The sequence below is a fragment of the Culex pipiens genome, chromosome 3 (genome assembly GCF_016801865.2).
Source record: "Culex pipiens pallens isolate TS chromosome 3, TS_CPP_V2, whole genome shotgun sequence".
Taxonomy (NCBI): domain Eukaryota; kingdom Metazoa; phylum Arthropoda; class Insecta; order Diptera; family Culicidae; genus Culex; species Culex pipiens.
In genome coordinates, this window is record NC_068939.1 from 91,735,154 (window position 1) to 91,753,882 (window position 18,729).

General features: G+C 37.7%; 2 protein-coding genes across 3 annotated transcripts in view; both read right to left on the minus strand.

Moving 5' to 3' along the window:
* LOC120430930 (uncharacterized) overlaps window positions 1–18,729 on the minus strand; it is a 202,216-nt gene that overhangs the window by 126,643 nt on the left and 56,844 nt on the right. The gene's annotated exons all lie outside the window — the stretch shown is intronic.
* Window positions 9,459–18,729, minus strand: part of LOC120420029 (uncharacterized) — a 93,332-nt gene continuing 84,061 nt past the window's right edge. Inside the window, exons 7-10 of one of the 2 annotated variants that reach the window (XM_039582928.2) lie at window positions 18,369–18,452; window positions 15,336–15,474; window positions 15,041–15,262; window positions 9,459–10,765 (exon numbers count right to left, since the gene is read on the minus strand). In XM_039582928.2, coding sequence (XP_039438862.1) covers window positions 10,683–10,765; window positions 15,041–15,262; window positions 15,336–15,474; window positions 18,369–18,452 — 528 coding nt within the window. In that variant the 3' untranslated portion in view covers window positions 9,459–10,682. Of the gene's footprint in view, window positions 10,766–15,032; window positions 15,263–15,335; window positions 15,475–18,368; window positions 18,453–18,729 lie in introns of those variants that run through there. The other variant, XM_039582929.2, reaches the window with a different exon arrangement.

Here is an 18,729-nt window from a genome sequence, read left to right on the forward strand (position 1 = left end):
AACAACAACAACAACATTCTATACATGTAGAAAAACTCGCACTGGAATTTGGATGGTGTTAGCTCTGCCGAGCTTCGGTGACCCATTTCTACGCTGGCTAGCCGTGCGCGAGGTACCTCAGCTTAAATCGACAAGCCCCGCCGTTTGCATCAATCGGTTTCAAACGTTATTTAGAACTTCCAAACTCTTGTCAAATGTACAAATACCCAGCGCATATATAGTTCACCAAGTCGTGATGGCCTAGTGGTTAGCATTTTTGATTACCAATCCAAAGGAAGGGGAATTGAACCTAGGCTCGAGCGATTTTGATGTTTATTGATATGTTCAGATTTTCAAATATTTCTATTTCCATAACTTTCTCGTTGGGAGCCGAACCCGGGACCATTCGCTTACAAAGCAAACACCATAACCAGTTAGCTACGGCTGCTCCCACCTAGTACTAAGAGACCTGATTGCTCGAAATTGTCCCCTTCTTTTACAATCACAAGTCGGACAAAAGGTTCCAAAATTTTGAGGAAAAAAGTGTTTTAAAATGCATTCTACACCAGTCTAGTTGTTTTGCAAATGGTTGCGGCTTCTGTGTCATGAGCAGAAGGATCAGAAATAATCCCGGTCGCACGGAATCGGTTGTTATGTTTGAAATGGAATTCGTAAACGATTCGCATGAATTCCGTTGCAGAATTCCGATTGAGTTACATTTTCTGTAAGTTGAGAAAAAGATCTTTTAAGTTTGAAAAAATGTTTATCACACACACATTTTATTAGAAATGTATTCAACAGCGATCTCAAATTTGTTTTTCTTTATGCATTTGTTTAGTTTATTTTGTACTATTGAATGATTTATTGATTTCGATTTGAAAAAGTACGATGGGACGTGGTATGTGAACATTTCTAGACTAGTTCTAGACGCCTTCTGTCAATGTACATCGGAATAAGCTGGATACACTCAATGTTTACATTTGTTTATAGGACCTTATAAAAAAAGTCAAGATTACCTTCAAAGTCTATCAAAATGTTCACATACTGTCGTACTAACTTGTCGCACGTGCATTTTGGCCAAATTGAGTTAAGAACGCCATTTTGTGCAGCTCACAAAGTCTTCACCTTCACAGATTGAAAAATTCGAATTCAATCCAGAGATATTCAATAAAAACCAAAAAAAACTCCGTGCATTGTTGACTCAAGTTTCAATCTAGTCGTGCAAACTTGACACACCCTGAAACGCGTTTGACACTCATGCCCGACTATGGTAACCTTTTTGCCTTCCTCACTGAGGTAAGGCTATAATCCTGCTCGAAAAATGAACTTTTGAAATACAGCTCGTAGACCTATATTCATGTATACCTATCGACTCAGAATCGAAAACTGAACAAATGTCTGTGTGTGTGTGTGTATGTGTGTGTGTGTGTATGTATGTATGTGTTCAAAATTCTTGCCAAGTTTTCTCAGCACTGGCTGGACCGATTTTGATCAAACCGGTTGCATTCGACTTGGTTTAGGGTCCCATACATCGCTATTGAATTGTTTGAAGTTTCGATAAGTAGTTCAAAAGTTATATATAAAAATGTGTTTTCACATTTAACCGGATCTCATTTATATGCATGAAAACTATGTCCGGATCCATCATCCAACCCATCGTTGGTTAGGTAATCGAAAAACCTTTCCAACGAATCCAAAACACTGAAGATCTGGCAACCCTGTCTCGAGATATGGCCACTTAAGTGATATTGATGCACTTTTTGGAAGCCGAATCTCACTTAAATGTATGTAAACGAAGTCCGGATCCATCATCCGACCCATCGTTGGTTAGGTAATCGAGAGACCTTTCCAACGAGTCCAAAACATAGAAGATCTGGCAACCCTGTCTCGAGATATGTCCTCTTAAGTGATATTGATGCACTTTTTTGAAGCCGGATCCCACTTAAATGTATGTAAACTATGTCCGGATCCACCATCCGACCCATTGTTGGTTAGGTAATCAAAAAACCTTTCCAACGAGCCCAAAACATTGAAGATCTGGCAACCCTGTCTCGAGATATGGCCACTTAAGTGATATTGATGCTCTTTTTGGAAGCCGGATCTTACTTAAATGTATGTAAACTATGTCCGGCTCCACCATCCGACCCATTGTTGGTTAGGTAATCGAAAAACCTTTCCAACGAATCCAAAACACTGAAGATCTGGCAACCCCGTCTCGAGATATGGCCACTTAAGTAATATTTATGTACTTTTTGGAAGCCGGATCTCACTTAAATGTATGTAAACTATGTCCGGATCCACCATCCGACCCATTGTTGGTTAGGTAATCAAAAAACCTTTCCAACGAGTCCAAAACATTGAAGATCTGGCAACCCTGTCTCGAGATATGGCCACTTAAGTGATATTGATGCTCTTTTTGGAAGCCGGATCTCACTTAAATGTATGTAAACTATGTCCGGATCCACCATCCGACCCATCGTTGGTTAGGTAATCGAAAAACCTTTCCAACGAATCCAAAACACTGAAGATCTGGCAACCCTGTCTCGAGATATGGCCACTTAAGTGATATTGATGCACTTTTTGGAAGCCGGATCTCACTTAAATGTATGTAAACTATGTCCGGATCCTCCATCCGACCCATCGTTGATTAGGTTATCAAATAACCTTTCCAACGAGTCCAAAACATTGAAGATCTGGCAACCCTGTCTCGAGATATGGCCACTTAAGTAATATTTATGTACTTTTTGGAAGCCGGATCTTACTTAAATGTATGTAAACTATGTCCGGCTCCACCATCCGACCCATTGTTGGTTAGGTAATCAAAAAACCTTTCCAACGAGTCCAAAACACTGAAGATCTGGCAACCCTGTCTCGAGATATGGCCACTTAAGTGATATTGATGCTCTTTTTGGAAGCCGGATCTTACTTAAATGTATGTAAACTATGTCCGGCTCCACCATCCGACCCATCGTTGGTTAGGTAATCAAAAAACCTTTCCAACGAATCCAAAACACTGAAGATCTGGCAACCCTGTCTCGAGATATGGCCACTTAAGTGATATTGATGCACTTTTTGGAAGCCGAATCTCACTTAAATGTATGTAAACGAAGTCCGGATCCATCATCCGACCCATCGTTGGTTAGGTAATCGAGAGACCTTTCCAACGAGTCCAAAACATAGAAGATCTGGCAACCCTGTCTCGAGATATGTCCTCTTAAGTGATATTGATGCACTTTTTTGAAGCCGGATCCCACTTAAATGTATGTAAACTATGTCCGGATCCACCATTCGACCCATCGTTGGTTAGGTTATCAAATAACCTTTCCAACGAGTCCAAAACATTGAAGATCTGGCAACCCTGTCTCGAGATATGGCAACTTAAGTGATATTGATGCTCTTTTTGGAAGCCGGATCTCACTTAAATGTATGTAAACTATGTCCGGCTCCACCATCCGACCCATCGTTGGTTAGGTAATCGAAAAACCTTTCCAACGAATCCAAAACACTGAAGATCTGGCAACCCCGTCTCGAGATATGGCCACTTAAGTAATATTTATGTACTTTTTGGAAGCCGGATCTCACTTAAATGTATGTAAACTATGTCCGGATCCACCATCCGACCCATTGTTGGTTAGGTAATCAAAAAACCTTTCCAACGAGTCCAAAACATTGAAGATCTGGCAACCCTGTCTCGAGATATGGCCACTTAAGTGATATTGATGCTCTTTTTGGAAGCCGGATCTCACTTAAATGTATGTAAACTATGTCCGGATCCACCATCCGACCCATCGTTGGTTAGGTAATCGAAAAACCTTTCCAACGAATCCAAAACACTGAAGATCTGGCAACCCTGTCTCGAGATATGGCCACTTAAGTGATATTGATGCACTTTTTGGAAGCCGGATCTCACTTAAATGTATGTAAACTATGTCCGGATCCTCCATCCGACCCATCGTTGATTAGGTTATCAAATAACCTTTCCAACGAGTCCAAAACATTGAAGATCTGGCAACCCTGTCTCGAGATATGGCCACTTAAGTAATATTTATGTACTTTTTGGAAGCCGGATCTCACTTAAATGTATGTAAACTATGTCCGGCTCCACCATCCGACCCATCGTTGGTTAGGTAATCGAAAAACCTTTCCAACGAATCCAAAACACTGAAGATCTGGCAACCCCGTCTCGAGATATGGCCACTTAAGTAATATTTATGTACTTTTTGGAAGCCGGATCTCACTTAAATGTATGTAAACTATGTCCGGATCCACCATCCGACCCATTGTTGGTTAGGTAATCAAAAAACCTTTCCAACGAGTCCAAAACACTGAAGATCTGGCAACCCTGTCTCGAGATATGGCCACTTAAGTGATATTGATGCTCTTTTTGGAAGCCGGATCTTACTTAAATGTATGTAAACTATGTCCGGCTCCATCATCCGACCCATCGTTGGTTAGGTAATCGAAAAACCTTTCCAACGAATCCAAAACACTGAAGATCTGGCAACCCCGTCTCGAGATATGGCCACTTAAGTAATATTTATGTACTTTTTGGAAGCCGGATCTCACTTAAATGTATGTAAACTATGTCCGGATCCACCATCCGACCCATTGTTGGTTAGGTAATCAAAAAACCTTTCCAACGAGTCCAAAACATTGAAGATCTGGCAACCCTGTCTCGAGATATGGCCACTTAAGTGATATTGATGCTCTTTTTGGAAGCCGGATCTTACTTAAATGTATGTAAACTATGTCCGGCTCCACCATCCGACCCATTGTTGGTTAGGTAATCGAAAAACCTTTCCAACGAATCCAAAACACTGAAGATCTGGCAACCCCGTCTCGAGATATGGCCACTTAAGTAATATTTATGTACTTTTTAGAAGCCGGATCTCACTTAAATGTATGTAAACTATGTCCGGATCCACCATCCGACCCATTGTTGGTTAGGTAATCAAAAAACCTTTCCAACGAGTCCAAAACATTGAAGATCTGGCAACCCTGTCTCGAGATATGGCCACTTAAGTGATATTGATGCTCTTTTTGGAAGCCGGATCTCACTTAAATGTATGTAAACTATGTCCGGATCCACCATCCGACCCATCGTTGGTTAGGTAATCGAAAAACCTTTCCAACGAATCCAAAACACTGAAGATCTGGCAACCCTGTCTCGAGATATGGCCACTTAAGTGATATTGATGCACTTTTTGGAAGCCGGATCTCACTTAAATGTATGTAAACTATGTCCGGATCCTCCATCCGACCCATCGTTGATTAGGTTATCAAATAACCTTTCCAACGAGTCCAAAACATTGAAGATCTGGCAACCCTGTCTCGAGATATGGCCACTTAAGTAATATTTATGTACTTTTTGGAAGCCGGATCTCACTTAAATGTATGTAAACTATGTCCGGCTCCACCATCCGACCCATCGTTGGTTAGGTAATCGAAAAACCTTTCCAACGAATCCAAAACACTGAAGATCTGGCAACCCCGTCTCGAGATATGGCCACTTAAGTAATATTTATGTACTTTTTGGAAGCCGGATCTCACTTAAATGTATGTAAACTATGTCCGGATCCACCATCCGACCCATTGTTGGTTAGGTAATCAAAAAACCTTTCCAACGAGTCCAAAACACTGAAGATCTGGCAACCCTGTCTCGAGATATGGCCACTTAAGTGATATTGATGCTCTTTTTGGAAGCCGGATCTTACTTAAATAGCATAGCATAGCATAGCATAGCATAACGGGTCTGCACCACGCTGTAGGGGGTGCCACAATGGTCAATTCAATATTCTTAGACAATTTGATTGCTGCCCGGTACAACCAAGAATATCTAAGAACGTAAATTTCCACACTGTGCTCCAAGGCTACGCCCATACAGTCCCGTGGGGATTTGGGAGGGGATGTTTTTGTTGTTCACTAGTGGCAAAAGTGCAGGGAACCCATGCGACTTTTAAAAGTGAACGGAATATTTTTGGGAGGTTTGGAATGGGGGTTAGGGGAATTTCATCGGGCCGATGAAAATGGTTGAGTGCGTAATGTATTTAATGATTTGAATGTTTGTAAGTGTGAATGTGAGTCTGTAGTGTATTATCTGATAAGCATATAGTTTTGTAATAATGATAAATAATAAATATAATAAATATAGTAAATAAAAAAAATATAATAAATATAATAAATACAATCAAGATGATTCCAGGAAGCTGTAAAAAAAAAGTTATTTAAAATATAAATGCTCCAGATGGTTCCCATGCTGTTTTAGAAAGTTTCGTTAATTTAAGCAATTTGATCATATATGGTATGAGGATATGGTATATTACAGGAAAGGAATAGGATAAGGAATAATATGAACATTTAAATAAATCATATAGTGAGTAGACAAATTTACATGTAAACATTTGATCTAAAATAATTCCAGGAAGCTGTCAAAAATGAAAATAATTTTAAAACTAATACTCCAGATGGAAACACAAATAAAACAACAAAGACACAAGAATCCTAACACGCGGCTTCGCACCTTTCACATAATTCGACATGAACACGATCACGAATACAGCACAAAAAGAACGCCACAAAAATCCATCTTCCCGGCGCTGCTGCTCACACGATAATGACGCGCAATAATATTCATTAGCACAATGACCCCCCTCACCGCATGCATGATATGAACACGATCACGAATACAGCACAAAAAGAACGCCACAAAAATCCATCTTCTCGGCGCTGCTGCTCACACGATAATGACGCGCAATAATCTGGAAGCCGGATCTTACTTAAATGTATGTAAACTATGTCCGGCTCCACCATCCGACCCATCGTTGGTTAGGTAATCGAAAAACCTTTCCAACGAATCCAAAACACTGAAGATCTGGCAACCCCGTCTCGAGATATGGCCACTTAAGTAATATTTATGTACTTTTTGGAAGCCGGATCTCACTTAAATGTATGTAAACTATGTCCGGATCCACCATCCGACCCATTGTTGGTTAGGTAATCAAAAAACCTTTCCAACGAGCCCAAAACATTGAAGATCTGGCAACCCTGTCTCGAGATATGGCCACTTAAGTGATATTGATGCTCTTTTTGGAAGCCGGATCTTACTTAAATGTATGTAAACTATGTCCGGCTCCACCATCCGACCCATTGTTGGTTAGGTAATCGAAAAACCTTTCCAACGAATCCAAAACACTGAAGATCTGGCAACCCCGTCTCGAGATATGGCCACTTAAGTAATATTTATGTACTTTTTAGAAGCCGGATCTCACTTAAATGTATGTAAACTATGTCCGGATCCACCATCCGACCCATTGTTGGTTAGGTAATCAAAAAACCTTTCCAACGAGTCCAAAACATTGAAGATCTGGCAACCCTGTCTCGAGATATGGCCACTTAAGAGATATTGATGCTCTTTTTGGAAGCCGGATCTCACTTAAATGTATGTAAACTATGTCCGGATCCACCATCCGACCCATCGTTGGTTAGGTAATCGAAAAACCTTTCCAACGAACCCAAAACACTGAAGATCTGGCAACCCTGTCTCGAGATATGGCCACTTAAGTGATATTGATGCTCTTTTTGGAAGCCGGATCTCACTTAAATGTATGTAAACTATGTCCGGATCCACCATCCAACCCATCGTTGGTTAGGTAATCGAAAAACCTTTCCAACGAATCCAAAACACTGAAGATCTGGCAACCCTGTCTCGAGATATGGCCACTTAAGTAATATTTATGTACTTTTTGGAAGCCGGATCTTACTTAAATGTATGTAAACTATGTCCGGATCCACCATCCGACCCTTCGTTGGTTAGGTAATCGAAAAACCTTTCCAACGAATCCAAAACACTGAAGATCTGGCAACCCTGTCTCGAGATATGATTACTTAATAAGACATGAATGCCACAAAAGTGGTAAAATGTCTATAATAAAAAAAAATGATTACTTAAGTTATATATGTGTACGTTTTCTCTGGATTCAAAAAAATTGCTGAAATATGTGTACAAATCACTCCTATTACCCATTGTTGATAAAAAGTGAGGAAGGCATCAAACACATAGGTGGATTAAGTTAGTTTTTAATTATAACTCGGGACTCCGGCAACCAAATTCAACCAAACTTCGGGACAATGCACAGATTGGTCAACCAAACAAAACGTGTTTGTTGTTGTTTTTATTGCATGCTCTATTTTTTACGTTGGGCACACAGAAAAAAAAATGCCAATATTCATCAGGGAATGATGACAAATATGCAGGCCTGGGTTGATTGTTTACGGTTGATTGCACTTCTATTTTTATAAAATATTCCAAAATTTGAAGGGCAGAGTGTTGAGGGTGGTGGGTGAAATTATCGAACAATTTTGATGCAGACCTCATTTCTTTCTCACGTTTTGGTAATAAAAAGAATATATTTGGCATTTCAAAGTCACAGCTAAAAAAGTAGTAATCCAGCTGCGTGTAAAAGTGCTGGGTGTAAAATAAATACTGCATTATTTTATGCAATTTTATGTAATTTTACAGCCTGAAATATGTAGCCCATCAGTATGGGAAACCTACTTGACCGAAATGTCAAGCTGATATATGCGTTTATCCTTACAACTTTTCATCGGTCTGACGGCCGAGTGGGCTAAGGCGCCAGTCCTCACTGTTGGTGCTGGGTTTCAATTCCGTCGGTTGCAACTTTTTTTGTGTTTGCAAAAATTTTACATGTAGTGTGTAATATTAAGTGTTTATTTTGACGAATGTGATGTGCATGCTTTTGCATGCGATTTTACCATCGAATTTTTTGCTGTGGATTAATCATAAACCATACAAACTAAAAGAATGATTTAAATCTTGAAATTAAAGTTAATCCGCAACTATAACGTTTTCCTTTCATTAACAAACTGTGGAATTTCATTATGAGTTAAAGTTTCAATTCTGTGATTACACATTAGTTGAATTCAACGGATTTGTTGCCGATTCTTGCCTTCATATTCGCCATCATCTTGTATTCTTTCTTTGCTAAGATCTTCAGATAATCAAGTCTGGACTGTACATGGACATTTCGGATACCAATAAAAAAAACCTACCTATGGCAATTAATTACAAATATATTTCCTCCATCGTTACACTATCCTTACAGGTTAAATCCGTTTATTATCACACTTTAAAAACTTCTTCCTTCCCTTTGTTGGTTCACGGCACCGATTGAAAACCGACTGCAGTTTTGTTTTTTTCCGCTGTTCCGATTTGTACACTTTCTGACTAGCAACTTTGCGAAATAGTTTCTTTGCAATCCAATACAATGGTTTATGAGAGATAGTTTAGTTTGAAATAGTTATGAAATTAGTGTGGTATGATAGGACAGATAAATAATGTTTATGTTGTAAGAGATTTTTGATCACTTTGGCATTCCACTTTCGTCTCGTGATTTGACTTTCCTTCATTTTCCTAGCTTGTTTTAGAGGCCCAAATGGCCAGTAAGGCTTCCGACGTCCTGTGAGTATTTATAAACTTTGATTCGATGCTTATCTTAACGTGACCGTGACGTTTTTATTTAATTTTGCAAAATCAGCAAAAAATTCTGCCCATGGCCTTAACTTTTCCCTTCATCATTACCTGTTAGAGAAAGGGGAGACACTCGTGCAAATTAAGGCGCTGCACTTGACTCGCAAAGGACCCCAGATGCCATCGACATGCCGACGTCGGTCGGTCGGTCGCTGAGTACTCTTTCATCTTCAGTTGGCTTCATCATCATCCCCCCACCGAGAGTCCTTCCGAGTTTATCCTTTGACATGATTTTGATTCGAGCAAAAAAAAAAGTTGTTTATCGTCTCGCGTTCTTTCCCTCTGTCCATCCTCACTCACTCTCTCTAATCTTAATTAAGGATCTTACGCGTTGGCTTACACTAATTACAGCAAAAAAAGGGAGAAATATAAGTGAGTGCAAACTTTGGTTGGCCTTCAATTACACTTGTCTCACATCACCATAACCGTCAGGGATGTCTTTCTAAGGGGCTGCTTTTTGCTTTTCGGGAAGTAAAACCTAATCACGGTTTAGTCATTCCACCTCAAATTACTCAAAATCCACAAAAGTTGTCCTAACCCGTTTTGGGAATATTGTGAAATTGAAAAGAGTAGGAATTCAATTAAAAATAAACGCTTATTAGGTGACACTGAGAACAAATCTGTTTTTTTTTTTTGTCGAAGACACAATTTGATCGGAAAATCTTTTCTCAAAATACACATTTTCGAACATTCACATAATGTTATAATGAAAAGAACAAAAATCATTGAGATGAAAAATTCAATTCTATGAAACAGACTACGTTTTACAATACAGTGATTCGAGGTGGAATGGCCCATTTTAGTGTGAATTATAGATTATAGATTATGATCTACTAAAAGTCTTGTCCGAGATTTCCTGCTTCGTTGTAGGAGTACAGGAAAAACTTGTTCTCAAACCGCTTTTGTATCGGTTTGCCTTCAAGTTATAAATCGTTTGCAATATCCGGTTGATCCCCATGATGTTCTCAGCTTCTCCCAAAAAAACGATGAAAAATCGCCATCCAGCACTCATAAATTGCGGCGTTGCAACCCCCGTCGTCAAAATTGTCCAACCCGCTGCCGGGGGCCTCACCGGTGATTAAAACTTCGCCATGTTTTACCGTCGGAGATTCTTTTTTTTGTGCGCTTCACAATTTTAGCGGGAGATCCATTTATCCTACTTTTCCGGGAGATTATAATGTTTGGCCGTTTTCTGCTGCTGCTGTTGCTCCTTCCAGGACAAAATTTCCTCGCTGTACTCTGCGGGTTGGGAAGAAATGGAAGGCAGAAAAAAATGATGATTAAAAATTTACTTCTTTTTTTTTATTGCCGAGCCGCTGCAAAAGTTCACAGGTGGGATGGCCTCGGCGTCCATTAGTACACATTAGCGAGTGATATTTAGCGAAATTGGCTTTGGATGCTTTTTGCTGCTTCCCCGAGGAGGGTATATGGAAATTTGTCGAGTTTAAATGTTTGATGTGAGCAAAGAGAAAAGTTCAAGTTCTGTCATTGTCTGGAGGTCAGGATTTGTTATTTGAACACACAGATTAGCAGTTATAATAACACAAAATAATAACAGAGATTTGTTCGAAAAATAACTGTTATCTGTTATCAAAAATTATTACAAGAATATCCAATATAAATAAAAAAAAAATGTTTCCGATAACTCAATTTGGTTTTGGTAAGATATGTTTTTGTGCAACGTTAAATAACTGATTTTGATATTGTTTTCTAATTAGGCCGATGCAAATATTTTTTGAAGTTTTTGTCCCTCGGCTCTGCCCGGAGTCAAGGAGGGGGGGAGGGTGAGTCCACGAGCAAAGCATACCCATCTCGCATCGACTTCAGCAATCTGCCTGACATTTTCAGGGGTTGCTTGTACATATAAAGCACTCTAGATCAACGGGAAGTGGGGCAAATCGGGACACAAAGTTTGAAGGTTCAAAAACGTTAAAAATCTTAAAAAGGTTATAACTAAGGCAAAATTCAATTTTATTTAAAAATTCAAAATGCAAAAATTAAGAAGCTGCTTTATTTTGGAAACGAACTTGATTTTCAATAAATATGAATTGAAGTTTTTTTTTAACTTTCATTTTTTAAAGGGTTAAAATGGTTGAAAATAAACATTTTTGTGTATGTTTCTATTGTGAAATTGTCTCAGAAACACGAATATCATAAAATTAGCATGCCTTACCCAAAGCGTTCTCAGTCTCAGATGGTAGTCTCAGATGTCCCCTACAAGCTGCAGGTCGAACCGAGTTGATATCTGGATGGAACACTTTTTTATTTGTGTTTTAAAATTATGCTATTTTTTCACTAAAATACCAATAACTCCCTTTAGATTTAACCAATTGGGATGCTTCTCCCTACATTTTGTTGCAATTATTAAGCCCTTTCAGATGCATTTTGAATTTTGAAATTAAATTGAATTTTGCCTAAGTTATAACCTTTTTAAGATTTTTGACGTTTTTGAACCTTCAAACATTGTGTCCCGATTTGCCCCATATTTTGGCCAAATGCTAGTTTTGTATGAACAAACAATCCCTGAAAATTTCGGGCAGATTGGTGAGGTTCAAACGACCTCCCATACAAAGGGGTATGCCCTGTTCGTGGACTCGCTCTTAAATAACAAGCCATAGTCTCAACATTTGAATCCAAAAGGTGTTTTAAAATTCATTTTACACTAGTTAAGTAGTTTTGCAATCATTAGTTTTCAAAAAAAGTAAGATCTGACGAAAACAAAAAAAAGTAGCGAAAAAAAACTTTCTGCGATACTTGTTAAATTTCCATTGAAATTTTGAAGTTTTTTGAAAAAATATTTTTTTGCCCCCTGAGGGGTGACAAAAACTTTATATAGAATTGGTACCATCCTTATTAGCATATTTAACATAATATTTCAATATTTGCTTGGTTCCAATTAAATATTACATATTTTCACATGCTGCATAAAATAAGTAAGCATTGGCTGACGGCTTACAAACTTTGTGCAACATTCTAATAAAAATAAAATTTTACAGAAACTAGGTAAATTATCCAAAGAGCAAATAACCCAAAGAAAAAAATGAAAGAACTTCAACCTCTTGCAATATAAAAAACACATTTAGTTATGGAAACTTAGAAAAATTTCGAACAAAATGTTCCTTTGGGGTATATCAATAATATAAAAAATCCGCTTCAAATTTTTAACTTTTTTAAAAGTTTTTGTGAAAAGACCAAATTTATGGCCAAAATTCTTGTTAAAATTGGTCATAATGTTCCCATATTTCTAGTCATATTTAGCAAATTTTTTTTTTATCAAATTGGGTTATGGACTCTTAGAATATTTTCGAACAAATTATTGATTTCCTGTTGGGGGTATATCAATAATTAAAAAAAAATCAACTTTATATTTTTTAACTTGTATTTGGTTGGCACTATTTTAAGATATTTTGGTTTAAAATTGCATTACCTTAAAATGGCATTGACCAATAAGTCCAAAATCAATTTAAAAAAATGCTTCGAACATCACTTTTCTCTTTAAACCCTGAATTGATTCGTTTAAAAAATATTGTTAAAGTTTGCTTTCAATTTTCTACACGAGTAGAAAAAACCCAAAAACATTCCTTGAAAGTTAGTATTCAATCAATCCAAGATAACTAACCTCCAATTCTTGACCATTTTCAGGAAACTTCAATTTTCACTAAATTTTGCGATCTAGATCAATGTACAACGGCTGAACCAATTTCAGATAATTCCTAGATGTTGCGGAATTAAATCAAATATAAGACACTCAGTAAATAAGTTCAAATTAAATAATGAAGCAATCAGGCACGTAGGTGGATTTAAGTTTTTCAAAGACTTATGACTTCAACCAACTGTTTTCGTGTACTTAGAAACCATTTTTTTTAATTTAAACTATGGCTTGAGTTTTCCCCCCTTTGAACTTTGACCAAAGTCGAGGACAATAAATATCAAATCTACCGATACTTGGCTAAGCATAATTTATTTCTTAGGTATTTTTATCAGAGTGTAACGATTTGCCTTCCTCAATGAGGTAAGGTGCTCCTGCTCTTAAAAAATGTTTTTTTTTTTAGATAAAGCTCATAGATCGAGTTCCAACAAAATTTAAGTTTCGATAAGTAGTCATAATGTTATGTATACAAATATGTTTTCGCAAATATCCGGATGTTAGATAAATGACCATAAATCGTACCAAATATCATCATGATATATATCGTTGGATAGGTAATCAAAAGACCTTTCAAACGAGTCCAAAAGATCGAAGATCTGGCAACCCTGTCTCAAGTCATAAACTCTTAAGTGATATTTATGTACCTTAATGAAGTCGGATCTCACTTATCTGTACAATAAATATGTTCGGATCCAACATCCGAACTATCGTTGGTTAGGTAATCAAAACACCTTCCAAACAAGATCAAAGATCTGGAAACTCTGTCAATACTTTTTAAGACTAAATCCTAATTGAACTAAAACTTCGTTTTCTGCACACAAACAAACAAATAATTAAAAATTCAGGTGGAAAACAGGAGGAAGGCACCAACCACGTAGGTGGATTAAGTTAGTTTTTCTTCAGAATAGTCCTAATTATAATCTACAACATTTCCTAAGAAAACATCTCGATTAGACAACACCTTCTCAAGATAAAGATTTTTAAATATTTTTGAGGTGCCTTTGTATGGACGAACCAATGAAGAAGAAGAAGCTCTGTTCCTATCGTAAACATTCTGAGAAGAGGAATTTATTTTGGCACAAAGCATTGTGAAGTGAAATGCTTCAGGTATCAAATGCCGCTTGATCCCATTATTTTCACGCGATGGAATAAAAATCCCTTGGTTTCCGAAATAGCAGGTAGCAGTGCGTGGCCGAATGGTTACGCTGTCCGCTTTGTAAGCGGATGATTCTGGGTTCGATTCCCATCTGCTCCAACCTTCCATCGGATGAGGAAGTAAAATGTCGGTCCCGGTCTCAGTTGTTGTTAGGCCGTTAAGTCATTCCAGGTGTAGGAGTCGTCTCCATGCCATAAGTACAAACAACACACCAAACCAAGCCTACTCCGGTGGAATCGCTGGCGGCAGTTGGATTCGCAATCCGAAGGTCGTCAGTTCAAACACTGGGGTGGAAGGTTCCTTGGAGTAGAAAGAGGTTTGGGTGCTCTCCCCATTCAAGCCTTCGGACTCCTAGGTTCGAGCAGAAACTTGCAATAGAGACCACAAAAGACCCGGGGGTCGTTAATGTGGATGGTTTGATTTTTTTTTTTTTTGATTTGGTTTCCGAAATAGATGCTATTTATAATTTTATTTTCAATTCGGCACGTATTTCTGTTAATTAGGGAGATATCACGAATCACGAAGATTTTATTTTCAATCATTGTTTACTTCGGTTCATGGGCTGTTGGACTACTTGAACTGTCGAGTTCGAACCATTTTTTTTAAATCCGGGAACTTCAAAGCCATTCTCTGCAACCGGGTTAATTTGCAATTCCCGAAAAGCGTTATCAATAGCACACTTCCAGCGAGCCCACCCCTCCTCACTTACCTGGCAGCGCCTCAATCATGTGGTTGTGATGTCCGCTGTTCATTCGGTGAGCGCCATTTTCCGCCTTCGCCGGCAGGATGTTTTCCGGGTGGATGACTCCGCTGCAGCAGACGACTTTGGCCTTGTCGCCGTGGTTGAACTTGACGTGCTTCTTCAGCAGCAACGAGTTTTGCCGGCCAAACGTCGACGGGGACTTGACCTGTTGGGTCATCGTGGGCGCCACTAATGAGGGGGAGAGATAAAAAAGGTGGTTTGAAAAATTTGCAAGAAAATGAAAAACGGCTTCACTTTTTACCTCCGAGAGCGGATCCATTAATTTGCGTCTCCTCCGGAATCAGCGTGCAGTTGGTGTGCGGACACATAATCGGGCTCAGTATTGATTTCCCCGGGGGCAGGCAAGTGGCCGCCGGTGGACTGTACTGGATGTTGACCGACTAGAAAAAGGAAGAAGAGGAGGAAGAAAAATGAATCGAAAGTCACAAGCGAAACCCCCGAAAATTAACGTTTATTACGGGCAATTAGTGGAAATTCCACTCCCTAATTGGGATACAAAGCGATTAATTTGGGTCAAATTGAGAGAGGAAGTGTGGAATTATACTTCCGTGCAAGAGGCTCGTAAACGGGGCCAATTATGATCCGGTGCACCGAAATTCAACCCCCCGGTGTGGCCTAATAGCCATGAATGGGAGGGAACACTATCCGGGTTGAGTTTGTTACAGTACATTTGATGTGAATCGGGGTGAATGACGATGTGTGTTTGATATCTTTCAACAGAATATTGCAATGCACAATGGTAGACTTATTCGATGTGCTTTCGTGCATACATAAATATTTTGTTTTCATATGAATTATTTGAATTTTTCAATATAATTATATTCGGGGATATCGTGGAATTTTTCTGTTATCCCAAAAATGAATAAATTTTATAATTTGGTCTAAATCTAGAGTTTATTTTAGAGGTCCTATAAGCTATTGTCTTTCATATGTATAGGACCTTATAAAAAAAATGGAAATATAAAAAAGCTAAATTATCTATCTTTGAACATTTAAAAAAAAATTAACCCTGATTGTTTGAAATATTTTTTATTGATTTAACTTTTCACATTGAACATCGGAACAATAGTTTCCGGGGCAGCGAATGATCGAAAGGTTAAAGCTGCCGGAAATAAATCAATTAACAACAACAACAATAGTTTCCGAGGTGACAGTCAGAGAAATTCATTTCCATCGATTCAAATTCTTTGTGAGGCTGTGTCTCAGAAAAGTATTGGCCTTTTTTAAAAAGTGCCAGAAAACTATAGGAAAATTATTTTCTCAGCTTTTCAAACATATTTTTTTCAGAGGCGTTTTTTTTTCAAAAAACATTTTTGCCTTCCTCACCGAGTTAAGGCTACATGGAGAGACTGTGCCCAGAAATTTTAACAATTAAAATTGTTGATTTTACTTTCGTAAATTTGAACAAAAATGTACTTGCTATTGCCAGTTTTAAGTTAAAATAATCAAAATTCATTATTAATTTAATAACCTATTTGTTGAAAATGCTAAAGGCAAAAAGCTAACAGTTTTTTCGAACTCGAATGAACGTGCTCGACTGTTTGCTTTGGTTTTGGGAAAATCAAAAATTTTGTTGGTTGAAAATAATTAACAATTGGTTGAATATTTAAAAGATGAACTTGGGTTTGTTTACGTCTGTCATTTGAAGTCAGGATTCGAACAAGAGCGGTCGATTTGTTGAGTTTGTGTTGTTTATTATGAAGTGAGAGGATGTGAAAGGTTAAAATTACACTATTTGGATAATGTTGAAGTGGCAAATCAAAGTGTTGCAACTGGGGAGGTGGAATTGGTGAGTAGGTTTGCTGATGATTTCTTTGCAGTTGATAAACTATGAAGAGCAAGAGGACGACCTTCGCCATGAGGACCTCTGATGCGAGTGAGTTGAACACGTTATAAGAATGTTTGAAGGACAGAGAGGGCAGTAGAAGGGAGATGCGGGTCAACTCTTCACGGATAGAGCAGCCCGGGAAAATTTAACAAAATGTTGCTTAATCTAAGTAAGTATAGGTTTATTTTTACACAACAATTTATCTAATGTGGTTCTTATTAGAATACTGAATCATTAAAAAATTTCGTGCTTACGACTGATAAAATCTTAATGAACCATTTTTTTTTTTTCAAAATTATCAATTATAAAATACATAGAAATGCGTACACATGACAACATAAAAAATAGAGATGAAGGAAAATATCAAAGAATAAAAATATATGAAATATATAATGAATAATTATTATCTTGAAAATTTTGTTGCAATACGACTGCTTAATAAACTGGTAAGTAAAACTCATTTTTTTTTTTCAGGAGTTGGAGTACGATGATTTAAGATTAAATCAAATGCAATGAATTTGTGTTGCCATAAGTAGTTTAATAAACATAAGCTTGTTAAGTTGCATTATTGATATACTTGATTTATAGTTTTAATGTATTCAATAATTACTTACGTTCTTTTTTTCAGTTTATAGCCGAACATGAATTTCTTATTAATTGACTAATAAATTTCATCTGTCTATTTGCAGCAAAAGTGTTCGCTTCGTGTAAATTCTGTGTCCAACCAACAGAAAAAATAAGTAAATCTGAGACCGTTGTAGATGATGACTTATCAAGACATTAGTTGAAAATATAGCTAGAAATTCGGCTCAGCCTGTATCGTTATTTAAAGAAAATATATCGACACTGTTTTGTTATAAACCCCTAATAATTTGCTGCATGCAAAAATATTTCGGTTGATACAACAAAAAAATGCTGTTTTTTACAGAGTATCCCACAATATTTCAGCTGAAAACAACAGATTTTTAGTTAATTTTCTCAAAAAAATATTCTAGCAGTCGACTGCTAGAATTTTTTTCGGCCATTTAACCAACAAAAATGGAAATTTCAACTATTTTTTTTGTTACTTTTAGTTACTGGTGGTCAGTAATTTCGGGTTAACAAAATCAACAATCGATTGTTGAAAAAAAGCTGTGTAAAAAATTTACCCATACTTTTAGTAAAATTAACCAAGGTTTTCTTAAATTTGCCCTGGCCGGTCTTTCCGTGTAGATGACGCTTTAAAAATTATCCTGCTAGAAAAAAACTAAAAATTTCAAAAGTTTCATTAATTTACCAAAATTGAGAGGGGTCGAGCAAACTTTTCCTATTTTGTGTGAGACATTTCGAAAAACCTTCAATATTTCAAGTTGCGCATTATTATGGTTTGTTGGACTACGACCCAATGAATGATTACAGTAATGTGCTGCCAAATGGGGGGGTTCCAAAAGACCGAAATATACTTACACTGACGTACGAGTCGTCATCGGCTCCTCCCCGGCCGGCCTTGTACTCCTGGTACTGCGATATCACACACAGGAGGCAATAAATCTGCAAGTAATGGGAAAGTGAGTTAGGAGCGAGCGAGGAAATTGTTTGCTTTCAGAAAGTGTCGGAGGAAATCATTGCCCATCACCATGGTCGACCTACGCACGCAGGCCACTTGAAAGCAGAAAGAGGATTTTTGTGATACTTACCCAATAAAATCTTAATAAAAATCATCATTTTTGCAATTGTTGTAAATTCTGAGAAATACGACCATCTCATCTTAATTTGAATTCAAAAATTTCCAAAAAACAATCTTCCGGCATTGCGTGGCCCCAGTTGG